This window comes from Natrix helvetica (assembly GCF_964273705.1).
Source record: "Natrix helvetica genome assembly, chromosome: 4".
Classification (NCBI taxonomy): domain Eukaryota; kingdom Metazoa; phylum Chordata; class Lepidosauria; order Squamata; family Natricidae; genus Natrix; species Natrix helvetica.
The window spans coordinates 9,861,110-9,878,327 of NC_138550.1; the positions used below are offsets into that span (position 1 = coordinate 9,861,110).

A 17,218-nucleotide genomic window follows, 5' to 3' on the forward strand; every position below is an offset into this window, starting at 1 on the left:
GAATGCAGTACTGTAGGATTCTTCTGCTGATTGCTGGCTGCCAGCAATTTGGCAATTCGATTCTCACTGGCAGGAGGCAGCCTTCCATCCTTCCGAGCTCAGTAAAATGAGGACCCAGATTGCTGGCAGCAATATCTAAACCACTTAGAGAAGACTGTAAAGCACTATGAAGCAGTATATAACTAAGTGCTACTTCTATATGCTGCTTCACAGTGCTTTACAGCACTCTTTTAAGCCTATTGCCCCCAACTCTCTGGGTCCTCATTTTACTGACCTTGGAAGGATGGAAGGCTAAGTCAACCTTGAGCACATCGGGATCGAACTCTGGACTGTGGGCAGAGTTAGCCTGCAATACTGCATTCTAACCAGTGCGCCACCAGGGCACAGCACGATTGGTACATCAGGGCTGAAGAGTGTGTGACCACCCAGAAAATGTACGTCGATTGTATGATTGTACGTCGCCCCAAGTCCCTTTGCGGAGAGGGGGCGACTGATAAGTCAAATAAAATAAATAAATAAATAAAATAAATAAATAAATAAATAAATGCTGAATTTTAAATCCCGGCTTTCATTGGCTGTGGCAACGGGAGCTTCTGGGAATGATAGTTCAGCCACTTTTGGAAAGTTGCCAGTTCCCCACTTTTCATTTAGATGCTGTTCACGATCGATCATAATGGGCACAATAGAATTCATTTCTTTTTATTTTTATGTTTTTTTTTGCAATTGCAGGAGAACAGCAAACTTCTTCAGACACGGGCTGTGGCTTACATCAACACCGATTCTTCCATTGAAGGTGAATATCTGGTAGACTAGCCCTGATGACGTTATCTAGGGAGGGTAATGAAATGTCTGCAAGAAAACAACCTAACTCAGAGAGCACCAAGGATCCCTCACATGAATATCCCTTACAGAGGTGGGTTGCTACCGGTTTGCTCCAGTTTGGGCGAACTGGTAGTGGAAATTGCAACTGGGTCGCTGAACCGGTAGAGATGGCAGGCTGGCCACACCCCTGTACAGGTTACCCGGTCGCTGCAGTATGTTTTTTTGGAGACATTTTTAATGTTCTGTGCATGCGCAGACCTATTTACAGGCAACTGTGCATGTGCGCAGAGCTTGCACGCAAATCACGCAAATGCCGAACCGGCAGTTACGCCGGCAAGACAGGTTGACAACATCCAGACCTCAGCCCCCCTTATAAGTTATATATATATATAACTTATAAGGGGGGCTGAGGTCTGGATGTTGTCAACCTGTCTTGCCGGCGTAACTGCCGGTTCGGCATTTGCGTGATTTGCGTGCAAGCTCTGCGCACATGCACAGTATATATATATTGGACTGAAATGCCCTTCTCTTTTGGGAAGAAGGAATACTATTGGAATCATTTCTCTTCCAGCAAAATGAGGGTTAACAAATGTAAAACAGATTTTAAAAAATGGGCAATTCATTTTTAGCACTGTCAACTTGGAACATCATCCTAGCAACAGATGCTCGTTTTAAAAATAGATTATTATTAGCCGTTCGAGTACAGTCTCCTTCAAGTTGAGCCTAAGGTTTGGTGATTTGGTAGAGACTCCATCCATGGAGTTTTCTTGGCATTAGTGGGGAAAGTTATGCCTTCTTTCTCGATTTCCTAAAAAAATACTTTCCATCTATCCTCCAGTCCTTGGATTTCCTTGTAGTTTTCCATCCAGATCCCAATCAAGTGAGGCAGTGATGGGATTCAATTTTTTTTACTACCAGGTCCATGGGTGTGGCTTGGTGGGTGTGGCATGGTTTGGGGAGCGTGGCTTGGTGGGCATGGCAGGGGAAAGATACTACAAAATCCCCATTCCCTCCCGATCAGCTGAGACTCAGGAGGCAGAGAATCGATGGGGGCGGGGCCAGTCAGAGGTGGTATTTACTGGTTCTCCGGGCTACTCAAAATTTCTGCTACTGGTTCTCCAGAACTGCTCAGAACCTGTTGAATACCACCTCTGAAATAAGGTCTGACTTCTGAACTCCAGCAAGATTGATTAAGTGCTGCAAGTTTCTTAAGACACTGATGTTAACAGAATAACAGAGTTGGAAGGGACCTTGGAGGTCTTCTAGTCCAACCCCTCACCTAAGCAAGAGACCTTGTATCATTTCAGACAAGTGGCTGTCCAGTTTCCTCGTAAAAACCTCCAGTGTTTGAGCATCCACAATTTCTGGAGGCAAACCCTTCACTGGTTAATTGTTCTTAGTTCTAGGTTGCTCCTCTCCTTGATTAGTGTTATAATTACTACTGTTTAATGATGGTGGTATTACAAACTTAAATGGGATCATGTTTACTGTATACATCAGGGGTGTCAAACTCGATTTCATTGAGGGCCACATCAAGGTTGTGTTTGTCCTCGGCGGGGGCGGAGAGTGGCCAGCGTGGGCGTGGCCAGCTCAACATCACTCATGGGAGGCACTTCTGGTGGTCAAGTGCTAAGGCAGGATTTCCCTCAGACTCTCCCTCTCTCTCCTTATAACCTACCTACCTTCCTTCCTTCTTTCTTTCCTTCCTTTCTTTCTTCCTTCCTTCCTTCCTTCCTTCCATCCTTCCTTCCCTTTCTTCCTTCCTTCCCTTCCTCCCTTCCTCCCTTCCTTCCCTTCCTTCCTCCCTCCCTTCCTTCCCTCCATCCTTTCTTCCTTCCCTCCCTCCCTTCCCTTCCTTCCTTCCTTGCATTCCTTCCATCCTTCCTTCCACCCCTCCTTCCTTCCTTCCTTCCTTCCTTTCCTTTCCTTCCCTTCCCTCCCTCCCTCCTTTCCCTTCCTTCCCTCTCTTCCCTCCCTTCCTTCCTTCCTCCCATCCTCCCCGAGCACTGTTTTCACTGGCAGAGGCATCGCAGGCCAGTCTTTTGCTATTTCCAGGGTGGCCCCATGGGCCAGATCTAAACAGCCCGAGGTCCAAATCCAGTCCGCGGGCCTTGAGTTTGACACCCCTGGTATAGGTAGTCCTTGATTTACAACTGGTCACTTAGCAACCTTTCAAACTTTCGACAGATCCTCTTGGGGGGGTACTAACAACTTGGATTCGAAGTTCTGACAATCGGACTTCCACACAGTCACGTGACCAAACTTCAGCTGCTCAGCATCTGAGCCGCGTGCATGGCCGTTTGTAGTGTCTCGCGGTTACATGCCAGCAATACCTGGCCCAAACTGAACCATTGATTCACTGAGGCATATACTTAGCCACCACAGCAAAAAAGTCACAAAATTACGAACTTCATGACTTAGAACTCTAATGGGCAGGCTCCATTGTGGTCATAACTCAAGGACTACCTGTACTGAACTCTTCGAAAAGATGCATAATAATTCAATCCATACGGTTGAAAAAAGGAAAAAAGTTTCCCTGTCAGTCATGTCGAATTCTAGGGCACGAGGCTCATCTCCATTTCTTGGCTGAGGGAGCCGGCATTGTTTGAAAGCGATTTCCATAGTCACATGGCCAGCATAACTATATGCCAGAGGCACGCAGAATGCTGTTACCTTCCCACCGAAGTGGTGCCTATGTCAGGCCTGTAGTTATGTTCCTTTTAAGATCTTTGGCCTGCCACACTTTCTTATAATTTCCTATGTGTTTCATTAGTGTAGTAGTTGGGAGGGGGGAATAGAAAGGAGTAGGATTGTGGAATGTATTGTTGTCATTCTTTCCTAGAAGCTCAAGGTCATCTTTTGTCTCCGCACCTCGACCTGTGACCAGAAGAAGCTGGGTGGAGATGCCAGCGTGGAAGAAATGGATTGGGGCATGTGATTGATTTATGGGGGTGGTCATGAACTTTCAACTGGGTGAACTCTCAGGATGTAAATCAGAGTTGGAATTCCATAGCACAGTGCCAACATGCCTGTATGATTAAATTGGAACTTTAAGGATGATTCTGCCTTGGTCTCTGATTGATTTCATGCATGGTATTTGGAAATTGACAACCTATTCATCTACCCGCATTTGCATGCTTTCAAAAAAAAAATGCTTTCATTGGGCACAATGAGAATAGATCTGCTGAATAAAACTCTGCATTGGCGACAAGAAGGGCATCTGGCCATTATAACACTCTGCTAGCTCCATTCAGTTGGCCAGACTCCACCCCTCAAGGGATTATGGAGTCACTCAAAGGAGATGATGATGATGATTTGCATGCTTTCAAACTACTGGAGTTTGGCAGGAGCTGGAGCAAAGAACGGGAGCTCACCCGTTTAAGTGGCACTTGGGTCCTGAACCTGGCCTGTCAGCTCTTCAGCTTACAACAAGCTCAGGATCTTTAACCACTGAGCCATCACTCCCCCTCGATCCACAAGCAATCATTTTTATTTAGACATCTCAATGAATTTTAGAGCATATTCCAGAACCGTGTCTGTATGAAAACTACATTCCGGTTATCCAAGAGCAGAAATAATGTTATGGGTTGGTTTAGAAGACAAGAGATGTCGGTGTTTTCTTTTTTTTTGGAAGGGGGGGGGGGAAGTGTGTCAAGGGATGTCAATTACACAGTCTCCCAGGAGTTGTTGTGTGGTTGTGCATGATACGTATGTAAGTACCTTTCTGTTTACATGCAAGCTGTCAGAAGTTGTATGCCTTGACTCATCTCAAGTGGAGGGAAAATTCCCTGTAGTGCACGAAAGGAGGAAGTTTGCGCCTGTAGATAAATTCAGTTTGAAGTAGAGGAGGCTATGTTTTAATTTGATTTTTTTTTCTTTTTTGTAAAAAAAGGGTGTTTTTTGAGAAGGAGCTGTCCTAACATTGATTCAAAACCATTTCTGTGTTTGCGTTGCAGGCAACTACACTTTGAGGGTTGATTGTACTCCTCTTCTGAACCAGTTGGTGTATAATTTGACAAAAGAGGTATAGTTGGAGAATGTACAGCATGGGGAAAACATTTGGCTTTGAGCCAGGAAGGAAAGCGACAGCAATTACAGTTGTTCTTCCATCAAATGATTCAGCAGAACCAACATCCATAGTCTTAGGTTATTCTGGTATGCAGTGGAAATCAAACTCAGGCAGGGCAAGTACAGGAAGGCCAGTTCACATTTCTGCCCTCCCCCTCCTCTTCCTCCCCCCTCTTCCTTCTCCTCCTCTTCCTTCTCCCCTTCTTCCTCTTCCCGCTCGTGCTCATCCTCCAGACGTGGTATTCAGCAGGTTCTGACCAGTTCTGGAGAACCGGTAGTGGAACTTTTGAGTAGTTTGAAGAACCAGTAAATATCTCCTCTGACTGGCCCTGCCCCCATCTATTCTCTGCCTCCCGAGTCCCAGCTGATCGGGAAGGAATTGTGGATTTTGCAGTAATCTTCCCCTGGAGTGGGGAGGGAATGGAGATTTTACAGGATCCTTGCCCTGGAGTGGTGTGGGAATGGATATTTTATAGTATCCTTCCTCTGCCGCGCCCACCAAGCCACGCCCACCAAGCCACGCCCACATAACCAGTTGTAAATTTTTTTGAATCCCACCACTGCCCTCCTCCCAATCCTCCTCCGCCCCCTCCCTCAGCCTCAAAAGCAAAAACTGCAAATGTTGGCTTTGTCCATTTTACAGTAGCGCTGATTAGGCACAAAAATGATTGTATACTTGGATTCACGTGTGCCTCAGATGCTATAGTTGTGTCCAGGGGTGGGCCTCAAAAATTTCAGCAATGGGTTCTCTGCCCAGTTGCTGGGTGGTTGTGGCCTACTCAGACTCTTGCACCACAGCGGGTGAGGGAGCATTTTCGCCTTCCCCAGGCTCTGGTGGCTTTCCTTGAGCCTCTGGGAGGGTGAAAACTGCCTCCCTCGGGCTCTGGAGTCCGTCCAGAAGCTGGATACGGGCCCATTTTCGGCCTTTCAGAACTTTTCCCCCTTCCCGAGCCTCCAGGCAGGCCCTGCACTTACCTCGCATCCAAAACGAGCCATGTGGAGACTCCTGGGAGGGGTGGGCGTGGCCAGCCAGGGGTGAGATTTGGAGATTCTCCAAACCGGCCATAACATTAGCTACGGGTTCTCCCGAACCTGTGCGAACCTGTAGCAGCCCACCCCCGGTTGCATCTAGGGAAGCAAGGATATGTCTTGCCCCTGTGCCTCCCTGCATGTGGGTCCTTCTATCACCAATATTTGAATTCAGCACTTTGTGATCTAGCACTCTAAAAAAAAAAAAAGAATGCATTGACTATGAAGGATGGGTTGTGGCTGCTTATCCCATGAACAGAACTGCCCATACTTGGATACAGCCAATTTTGACTTTCCTATCTGATGTTGGTACTCTAAGCATGAATGTTCTCCGTGCAAGTGAAGGTGAAATGAATCAAGGTATCTAGGAGGTGGAATCAGGGGACATTGAAAAATCCCCGTTCCAATGGAAAATTATGAGCATGAGCATCACTCATCGCAATAGCATTTACAATACAATACAATACAATACAATAGCAGAGTTGGAAGGGACCTTGGGGGTCTTCTAGTCCAACCCCCTGCCTAGGCAGGAAACCCTATACCGTTTCAGACAAATGGCTATCCAACATCTTCTTAAAGACTTCCAGTGTTGGGGCATTCACAACTTCTGGAGGCAAGCTGTTCCACTGATTAATTGTTCTAACTGTCAGGAAATTTCTCCTCAGTTCTAGGTTGCTTCTATCCCTGATTAATTTCCACCCATTGCTTCTTGTTGTACCCTCAGGTCCCTTGGAGAATAGTTTGACTCCCTCTTCTTTGTGGCAACCCCTGAGATATTGGAACACTGCTATCATGTCTCCCCTAGTCCTTCTTTTCATTAAACTACACATACCCAGTTCCTGCAACCGTTCTTCCTATGTTTTAGCCTCCAGCCCCCTAATCATCTTTGTTGCTCTTCTCTGCACTCTTTCTAGAGCCTCCACATCTTTTCTACATCGTGGTGACCAAAACTGAATGCAGTATTCCAAGTGTGGCCTTACCAAGGCATTATAAAGTGGTATTAACACTTCACGTGATCTTGAATCTATCCTTCTGTTGATGCAGCCTAGGACTGTGTTGACTGTTTTGGCAGCTGCTGCACACTGCTGGATCATATTTAAATGGTTGTCCACTAGGACTCCAAGATCCCTCTCACAGTTACTACTGTTAAGCAACATATACTGTACCTGTGCATTCCGTTTTTGTTGCCTAAATGTAGAACCTTACTCTTTTCACCATTGAATTTCATTTTGTTAGATGGTGCCTAATGTTCAAGTTTGTCAAGATCCTTCTGTACCTTTAGCCTATCTTCTGGAGTGTTGGCTATTCCTGCCAGCTTTAGGCTTACATACCGCCCCATTGCACTTTGCAGCACTCTCTTGAGTGGTTTACAATGTCACTCTATTGCCCCCAACAATCTGGGTCCTCATTTTACTGACCTCGAATGGAAGGCTGAGTCAACCTTGAGGCAGTCAGGCTCGAACTCCAGGCTGTGGGAATGCAGAGTTAGCTTTCCAACACTGCCCTTTCACCACTGTGCCACCAGGACTCAATGCACAGAGGTGGAAAGCACATACTGTCAAGAGCACACAATAAAAATGGTAGCAAGTATAGTGTAGGCCCATCCTTTATTTTTGGCTGTTGCTTTTTATAACGCTGCTTTGTTTGATCAACTTTATTGTTAAGTTTGTACCTCAGAAGAATATCTTGATTTTGCTGGGTCAACATTCAAACCAAGTAACGAATCAACCAACTTGGATCTAGAGCATTCAAAATGCTTAAAGAAGTAGCAATGTGGGTGATAGATCACGTTTCATTTCCTACACAGGTCTCAAGTCCTGATGAAGGCTATGAAGGAAAATCTCTCTATGAGAGTTGGCTTGAGAAGGATCCTTCCAGTGAAACCAACCAGCGACCCAGGTAAGATGTGTTCTAATCTACCTTTTATTAGCACGCCTGCCCTTTGCCCACATGGGAGAACTGCTATAGCATGGGTCCTCATATTACGGCCTGGGGGCTGGATGCGGCCTGCCGAAGCCATTAATGTGCCCGGCATAGGACCACAGGGTTGCTATGCCCACATCACCTTGCCAAGCCTTTGGCCGAGCGCTGAACTTACCTTCAGGCTTAAACTGAAAGGTAAGGCCAATTTTGGCCTGCAGACACATTTTGGAAGCAGGGAGGTGAAAAATGGGGCAGATGCCCCACAAGACACAGAATACCAGCCGTTTTCACCCACTTTTGGCCTGCAGAGATGTGGGGGAGGTGGGGAGGACGTGAAAAATGGGGTGCACATATGCCCCAGAAGGCCAAAATATGGGCTGTTTTTCACCTGTTTTTGCCCAAAAAACGGGCCATTTTTGCCCATTTTTTTTGCCTGCAGAGACGTTCTAGAGGTGGGGAGGTGAAAAATGGGGTGTGCGGATTCCCCGGGAGGCCAGAAATGGGGCTGTTTTTCACCTCCAAAAGATAGAGAAAGCGAGGGAGAGACAGAAAGAGAGAAACAGAAAGAGAGAGACAGAGAGAGACTTGTCGATTGTAAGCTCCTTGGGGCTGAGAAGAATTGTTGCAAAACTGAGTTTCCTGAAGTGGAACCACTAGGCTCCTAAACAACTTAAAAAACAATGTAGTAAAAAGAGAAGTCAACCAAAAGAGCAACATGCAAACAAAAGCAAATAAAGCACTCCCAGGAGCCAAACAAAGTTTACCGTAATTTTCGGAGTATAAGACGCACCTTTTTCCCTCCAAAAGAGAGTGAAAATCTGGGTGCGTCTTATATACTGAATACAGCATTTTTTTGCCTCCTGAAACCCCGCACCCTTTGCAAAAATGGCCGTGCATAGCCTTTAGGAGGCTTCCAGGATGCTCCTGGGGGCTGGGGAGGGCAAAAATGAGTGAAAAACAGACCGTTTTTTGCTCATTTTTGTTCCTCCGGCCCCCAGGAGCACTCTATAAGCCTTCTAAAGGCTATGCTTGCCCTTTTTTGGCAAAAAACGGGCCCATTTCATGAAAAAACAGGCCATTTTTGAGAGGTCTGCAGAGTGCAAAAACTTTTTTTTTAATTTGCCTCTTCAAAATTTTGGTGCCTCTTATACTCCAAAAATACGGTAATTTGAGTGCATTGTTTAATGGACTATTAAATTGGCCACACCCACCTAGTCACATGACCTAGCCATGCCCATCAAGTCACCCCCAACAGTCTGAGGGACCGTGAATTGGCCCCCTGTTTAAAAAGTTTGAGGACCCCTCTACTATAGCTTTTATATCTGCTGCATAACTATAAAAGCAGTGTCCTATTCCCCATTGACCTGCAACGCACTAGGCTAGGCTCAAATGGGATTGTGTCAGAGAATGATGTTCTTGATGATAATGATAATATGTGTGCATAGTCCTTGTTAGGGATGTAACCCTAGGCTTGGCTTGGCAATGTATATAAACTATGATTATAACAAATGTATCTGTTAGTTTAAATGCTAGAGAGATGTAATTGGTTTGTTACCGCAAGCAGCCATAAGAGGGAGCCAGAATGACTGTGAGCTCTCTGTTTGTTAGACGCTGATCGGTGTATTGTGAGGTACTGTGGTTTGCTACTGTTAGTTGTTTTGTGTGCTAGAATATTTGATAACTGAATGACTGAACCGTGTATGACCTTGGACTGTTAACTGGACTCTGAATATCTCTATATTTCCACATAGTAAACTACTATATTTTATACTATTCAGTGTCTCTGTATGCTGGTTTGTGCGTATTCGTCCATACCACTCTCATTACGTTCCTCTGCACACTTGCTCTCCTAATGGGGAGCTTACTTACTTAACAGTCCTCAACTTACAAACATTCATTTAGTGACTATTTGACATTACAACAGCACTAAAAAGTTACTGCTTGACCAGTCCTCACACTTACAATTGTCACAGCATGTGTTTACAATGGTTGTAGCGATCGCAACAACATGTACAGACTTATACAGGCGATCCTAAAAATATGACCACAACTGAGCCCCAAATTTCGATTGCTAAGTGCCAAATGTTTGTGAGAATAAAACCTAGAATTGAGGAGAACTTTTGCCGAAAAGTTATGGAGGCATAATCGCGCATTCCCCTCACAATTTTGAATTATTGAGATGCAATTTTGATCTGAAGCTGTATCTTGTAAACTGGAGCCAATTAATACTGAGGACTTAATTTTCCTTTATTAGCAACCCAATTCTGGTAAAATTAAGCCTCTTTCATTTCCAAGGCTTTCTCCTTGTAGACCACTGACTTCTGGCGTTTCTTCTGACTCTGGTTATTTTTTGATATTGCTTTAAATTCCTGCCACTTCCTCGGAATTCAGGTATCCACATTTTGAAGTGGAAACCAACAACATAAAAGTACCAAATGTTACAAGAAGATTGAATCTTGAATTCTCCCCTTCCTTCTCCTATCTGGCCAGGATCAACAAACTTGGATCGGGCAGTGATTTTGAAGCTTTCTTTCAAAGATTAGGGATTGCGTCTGGGAGAGTCCGCTACACTAAGAACCGGGTAAGATGAACTGCTTTTTTAAAAAAGCTGTCACCAACAAAAATTGAAGACACACCTGTTCCGATTGGCTGGTCTGGCATAATCATAACTGCTACCTCCTGGCAAACATATTTCTTAACTGGTATTTTAGGGGAATTGTTTTTTAAATTTAATTTTATGGGATATTTTTAGGGGTTTTAAACTATTTACTCAGCTGTACAGTTCTTTTAAACCTTCTTTTATCCTCCTTCGTATCTATTTTCCTATTTAATAATTTCAATTGTTTAATTATATAAGTATTTATATGATGTGTTTCTTATATGGACTGTACACCGCCCCGAGTCCCTTTCGGGAGAGGGGGCGGTCTATAAGCGCTCAGTAAATAAAAAATAAATAAATAAACTAGTTTTTGGAAAGAGCAATCCATATATTTACTTTATTCCGTGAATCTATTTCTTAGCTGCTTGAATCACCAAAGCCACTCCAAGTGATATTCAGGGAGTAGAGATTGAAAACAGAAATGTAGTAACATAAAGCAGCAAGTGTGTCAAAGCACATTGGGGAAGAAGGATTCTATAAAACCATAAGAACTGAGGAGAAATTTCCTGACACTGAGAACTACCGTATTTTTCGGAGTATAAGATGCACTTTTTTCCTCCTAAAAGAGGCTGAAAATTTGGGTGCGGCTTATACTCCGAATATAGCTTTTTTGAAGCTTTTTTTCAGCCCTAATGAGGCGCTAACAAGTGAAGCGATCTTCCATGCTTTGCCTGCTTTTCTCATTGCTGCTCCCTCCGATGATCAGCTGTGCTTTAGAAGCTGTTTTTTATCCCCAAGCAGGGGATAAAAAGCGCGCACACGCTCAAAACTAGCAAACTTATGTGCTGAAGCTGACCAGACTAAGGCCGCTAGGCAGATGAATACCTGGTAGGCAGAATCCCCCCCCCCCATTTTCCTCCCCAAATACCAATGTGCATCTTATACTCTGGTGCATGTTATACTCTGAAAAATACAGTAATCAGCGGAACAGCTTGCCTTCAGAAGATGCTCTATCCTTGGAGTTTTTCAAGAGGAGATTGGACAGCCATTTAACAGGAATGGTATAGGGCAGGGGTGTCAAGCTCAACGCCTGTGGGCCAGATCTCGCCCGCGGTGTTCCTAGATCTGGCCCGCAGGGCCACCATGGAAACAGTGAAGGACCAGTCTGCAGTGCTTCTGCCAGCAAAAACAGAGCTCACGAGGGCTACACGTGACCCTACCAGGCTCCATGTTCACTGGCAGAGCACTGCAGGATGTAAGGCTGGCCATGCCCACCCTAACCACGCCTATTTAACACCCCCCCCCGGTTGAACACAATCCTGACGCGGCCAATGAAATCGAGTTTGATACCCCTGGCAAAGGGTTTCCTGCTTGAAGAAGGGGTTGGACTAGAAGATCTCTAAGGTCCCTTCCAACTCTGTTGTACAATAGTCACCAAAAAGGGGTTTATAAATCACCCTGACTCAGAGCTTGGTAGAACAGCCAAAGTAGAGACTACTTTAGTAGGAAGATTAACAGCGTTCCGTGCGCCTTCGGCATTTAATCACATGACCACAAAGACATCTTCGGAGAGCGCTGGCTCTTCGGCTTTGAAATGGAGCTGAGCACCACCCCCAGGAGCCGGAAATGACTAGCACACATGTGCTGGGGAACCTTTACCTTTATTTACCTGGATGGAAATTTGAAACTTTGCCGCTGAATATGGGCTCCATTCTGCTGACTCATTTATTTATTTTCTTTTTGACAGAAAGTGGACAAATACAGTAATTATCCTGTTTACCACACTACCTACGAGACGTTTGAACTGGTCAAGCGGTTTTACGACCCCTCTTTCCAGAAACAGCTCACTGTGGCTCTGATACGTGCAGGCTTGGTCTATGAGCTTTCAGATTCCCCTGTTCTGCCTCTCCGTTGTCAGGATTATGCAGAAGCTTTGAGATTCTACGCCAATGAAATCTATGACCAGGCCAAGAAACACCAAGAAGAACTTGAGATGTACAAAGTTTCATTTGGTAAGGTTTCTCTTGAAGATGGCTTGGAATCCATACATTTATGATTGAGCTTTCTATTCACCATCGTTCTGTCCCCCCTAAAACAGAATCATAGATTTCTTTTCACATATTTATTTTATCAACGAGGATAGAATACAGAACAAAAACAAACAAACAGAAAGACGAACAGCCAGCACGAACAGCCAAAAGAAAAAAAGTGGTGTACAAAATAAGGAAAAAGATTTTTTTAAAAACAATCCCAAAATGTCAAATAAATCTAACACTAAAATATAAAAAATCCACCCCAGCTGGATGTTGAAAAATAAATTTAAAAAATGGATAGGATAGGATAGGATGGGATAACAGAATTGGAAGGGACCTTGGAGGTCTTCTAGTCCAACCTGCTTAGGCAGAAAACCCTATCATAGGTTTTCCTTTCTTTATGTGAAGGATCTACAAATAGTTATACACTTTCCCATCCACAATGATAAAAAATACTATATAAAATAAATATTCCAGATGTGGAAATCTATCTAATAAGCAAATTGACCCAACATCTAATTATATTATATACAGTATATCAAAAATAAAGAAAACAATAGGTTAACCCAAACATTACTCTAATCTTAAAAGCCCTCTGTTAACCATCTGTTATTGTATTTAACACACATAAAAAGTCCACAGAGTCGTAGAATCTGAAGGATTTTAAAATCCCATTTAATTCATTCCTATGTTTGGCAAAGGAAATGTGATGCAAAGGTTGCTGAGTGGGGTGAAACTCCAGAAAAATATCCCCCCTCCCATGCATGCCTATAAGAGAGGATGTAGGGCAGGGACTCAATCCATTGCCAACTCCTCCATCCTAAGCCCCCTCCCTCTTCCTTCTTGGTCATGTGACCCAGAACAGAGCTGGTTTGATGGTGTTAAAATGAATTCCAGAAGCTGTGCAGGGCCATTTTCTCTACCTTGTTTAAACTAACAATCACAAAGCTTGAACCTCATTGTGACATTTTTCTGTTTCGCAGATGCCTTGTTTTCTGCCGTGAATCACTTTGCATCTGTAGCAACAGTTTTTCATCACAGGCTTTCACGACTTGACATGAATAAGTAAGTTTAATATTTCTGCAAAAGTTAATGTAACTTTATTGGCGTTATTGATCATCATTCATCTGTTCATCTTTAGGAGAAAGTTTTGCTTAATAGAATAGAATAGAATAGAATAGAATAGAATAGAATAGAATAGAATAGAATAGAATAACAGAGTCGGAAGGGACCTTGGATGTCTTCTACTCCAACCCACTGCTTAGGCAGGAAACCCTACACCACTTCAGACAAATGGTTATCCAACATCTTCTTAAAAACTTCCAGTGTTGGAGCATTCACAACTTCTGGAGGCAAGCTGTTCCACTGATTAATTGTTCTCATTGTTGGGAAATTTCTCCTCAGTTCTAGGTTGCTTCTCCCCTTGATTAATTTCCACCCATTGCTTCTTGTTCTACCCTCAGGTGCCTTGGAGAATAGTTTGACTCCCTCTTCTTTGTGGCAACCCGTGAGATATTGGAACACTGCTATCATGTCTCCCCTAGTCCTTCTTTTCATTAATCTAGACATACCCAGTTCCTGCAACCGTTCTTCATATGTTCTAGCCCCCAGGCCCCTAATCCTCTTTGTTGCTCATACTTACATCGCAGTTCTTCAGCACTGCCTAACAGATTTCAACTCTCAGAATTCATGCATGACTGGGGAATTCTGAGAATTGAAGTCCACCCATCTTAAAAGTTGTCAAGGTTGAGAAACACTATCCTGAATAGTACAAGGGTGTTTGATACATTCCTCAGTCTTCTATCTTTTACAGTCCTATTGCTGTACGGAGCATGAATGATCAGCTGATGTTTCTCGAGAGAGCTTTCATTGATCCTCTTGGTCTGCCAGGCCGGCCATTCTACAGGTAAAGCATCTGAGTGCAACGAGACTTTTTGACAAGTATGACTTAGTAACACTTGACGTTTTTGCACTGTCACAAGTAGTCCTCAACTTACAACTGAGTATTTTTATTGGTAAGCAAGGTGGTGATTAAGCGAGCTACACCCCATTTTGCAATCATTTTTTGCCGTGGTTGCTTAGTGAATTATGAGGTCATTAAGCGAATCCGGCTTCTCCATTGACTCTCAGTCTGGGTCCCCCATTTTACTGATCTTCGAAAGCCGATTCAACCTTGAACCGGTCAGGTTCGAACTCCAGGCTGTGCGCAGAGTTAGCTTGCAGTACTGCCTTCTTACCACTACACCACCGCAGCTCAAACAGCGATCACACCACTAACCAAATGCCCAAATTTTAATCAGATGATTGCGGGGAAACTGCAATGGTCATAATGTGAGAACGGGTCGTAAGTCACCTTTTTTTCAGGTGGGTTTGTAATTTAAAACAGTTGTTCATTGAATAGTTGTAAGTTGAGGACTACCTATAGTAGACTGGAGAGGTTGGGAGATGAATGGGAAAAATCCGGTTAAAGAGTTCAGCTGCTCAGGTAATCAGTATTCAACCTGCCCAGAACATTTCTGCTTCAAAGAAAATAGATTTTATCGGCAGAAGAATCAGTAGTAAAACAAAAATGGTTTTTCACATTCAGTGTGTAAAACATTAGTAATAGCAATAGCATTTAGATTCATATATAAAACTTCACAGCCCTTTGTAAGTGGTTTACAGAGTCAGCATATTGCCCTCAATAATTTAGGTCCTCATTTGACTGACCTCGGAAGGATGGGAAGCTGAGTCAACCTGGAGCCGGTCAGAATTGAACTCCTGGCTGTGGGCAGTGTTAGCCTGCAATACTGCATTCTAACCACTGGGCCACCACAGCTTCAGTAAAATATAGTCCTGTGATGGCGAACTTATGGCGCATGTGCCAAAGGTGGCACACAGAGCCATAACTGAGGGCACGTGAGGCATTGCCAGAGGGTAGGGGGAGGCTGTTTTTGCCCTCCCCAGGCTTCAGGAAAGCCTCCGGAGCCTGGGAAAGGCGAAAAATGGCCCAAAGGGCCTACTGGAAGTCCAGAGGCTTCAGTGAGGTCTACACACATATGTAGGGGAGAGCATGGGAGGGGGGGTGCATGCATGCGCAGGGGGAGGCCGTTGCATTATGGGTGTGGGCATGTACACACACACACACTATCGTGCAGGGTGCACTTCGCATCCAAGGAAGCTTCTTCAGTTCTGCTAAGTTTGCACAACTTTGCTAATTATTATTTTTGCCTCTGTCTCCTTGCTCTGCAGACACGTCGTTTTTGCTCCAAGCAGCCACAACAAATACGCAGGCATGTCATTCCCAGGGATCTACGATGCTCTGTTTGATATAGGCAGCCGGAGAGATCCACACAAAGCATGGAAGGAAGTGAAGAGACAGATCTCTATCGCGGCCTTCACTGTGCAGGCTGCTGCAGGGATCCTGGAAGAGGTTTTGTAAGACGACGGCTGTAGACCAGAAGCGGCCTATTTGATGTGTGTGGCTGGAAAATTTATATTTTGTGTGCAGTTTTACAATCCCAGCACGTCATGGTAATACTGCTTCCAATTCTGGCGATTTGAACACCGATCAAGCGGGTTTTGGCAGCAGTTTCCTCTCCAAGCTAGTTTCAATTTAGTTTCTGAACGTTTCGTTACCAGACTAGGTAACATTATCAGGGGTTTTTTGTCCTATTCCTCGGATTCATATGGGAATAAAAATTTGAAATCCCTTTTACTCCAATACGGGTAGTTCTTAGAACCACAAGGTAGCCCTTGACTGATGACTGCAATTGGGACCAGAATTTTTGCTGCAAAACAGTTGTTGAGTACGTCATGTCCAATTTTATATTTTGGGCCATGGTTGTTAAGCAAATCATTGCAATTTCTAAGTGAATCAAAGAATAGTTAAACAAATATGGCTTCCCCCACTGCCTTGTTTGTCAGAAACTGGCTGGGAAGGCCACAAATGGCGATCAGAGGAACACTGCGCACTGTTAATTGTTGTCAATGCGTGCCAACTGCCCAAATTTGGATCCCGTGATTGTGGGGATGCTGCAAAATTCATAAGGGCCAGGACCGAATGCAAATCACTTTTTTTCAGCGTTGCTCTGACTTTAAAGGTTGCTAAATGACGGGTTGTAAGTCAAGGACTATCTGCATTTAATTGCTTAAGGCGGGCCCAAACATCTAGCTTCGACTGATCCAGCCTAGGGATGTCAACATTGCTCCATGAATGAAGTAACTGGTTTCAGATAGCCCATGGCTCAGTGGTGGGATTCAATTTTTTTTTACTACGGATACTGTGGGTGTGGCTTGGTGGGTGTGGGAAAGGTTACTGCAAAATCCCCATTTCCTTCCAATCAGCTGGGACTTGGGAGACAGAGAATAGATAGGGCGGGGCCAGTCAGAGGTGGCATTTACGGGTTCTCCGAACTTCTCAAAACATTTGCTACCGGTTCTCCAGAACTGGTCAGAACCTGCTGAATACCACCTCTGCCGTGGCTGCTTTGAGGTTTTGGATTATGCACAAAATACAACCAAGCTATTTTGCATGAAACAAAATATGGATGTTTTCCTTCCGAGCACAAATGGCGACTATAGCGGGTGGACACAAAAAGGTTGGCTGAGTGGAGGATATGGTAACGTTAGAAGCAATAGCACACCTATGGAGGGGGGGGAAGACACGGGAGTGGGACATGCTATGGTGGATCATCAGTGCTGGCAGCTAAAGAGGGGAGGTCTTGGGAAAATTTGGAATGATGGATTATGCACCTCAGGAAGC

General features: G+C 44.4%; 1 protein-coding gene across 1 annotated transcript in view; it reads left to right on the forward strand.

Moving 5' to 3' along the window:
• LOC309390714 (N-acetylated-alpha-linked acidic dipeptidase 2-like) overlaps nucleotides 1-17,218 on the forward strand; it is a 54,250-nt gene extending 37,032 nt beyond the window's left edge. The window contains exons 12-19 of the mRNA XM_081950352.1: nucleotides 730-793; nucleotides 4,779-4,846; nucleotides 7,727-7,818; nucleotides 10,333-10,423; nucleotides 12,189-12,453; nucleotides 13,458-13,539; nucleotides 14,288-14,380; nucleotides 15,706-17,218. Coding sequence (XP_081806478.1) covers nucleotides 730-793; nucleotides 4,779-4,846; nucleotides 7,727-7,818; nucleotides 10,333-10,423; nucleotides 12,189-12,453; nucleotides 13,458-13,539; nucleotides 14,288-14,380; nucleotides 15,706-15,895 — 945 coding nt within the window. The 3' untranslated portion in view covers nucleotides 15,896-17,218. The remainder of the gene's footprint in view (nucleotides 1-729; nucleotides 794-4,778; nucleotides 4,847-7,726; nucleotides 7,819-10,332; nucleotides 10,424-12,188; nucleotides 12,454-13,457; nucleotides 13,540-14,287; nucleotides 14,381-15,705) is intronic.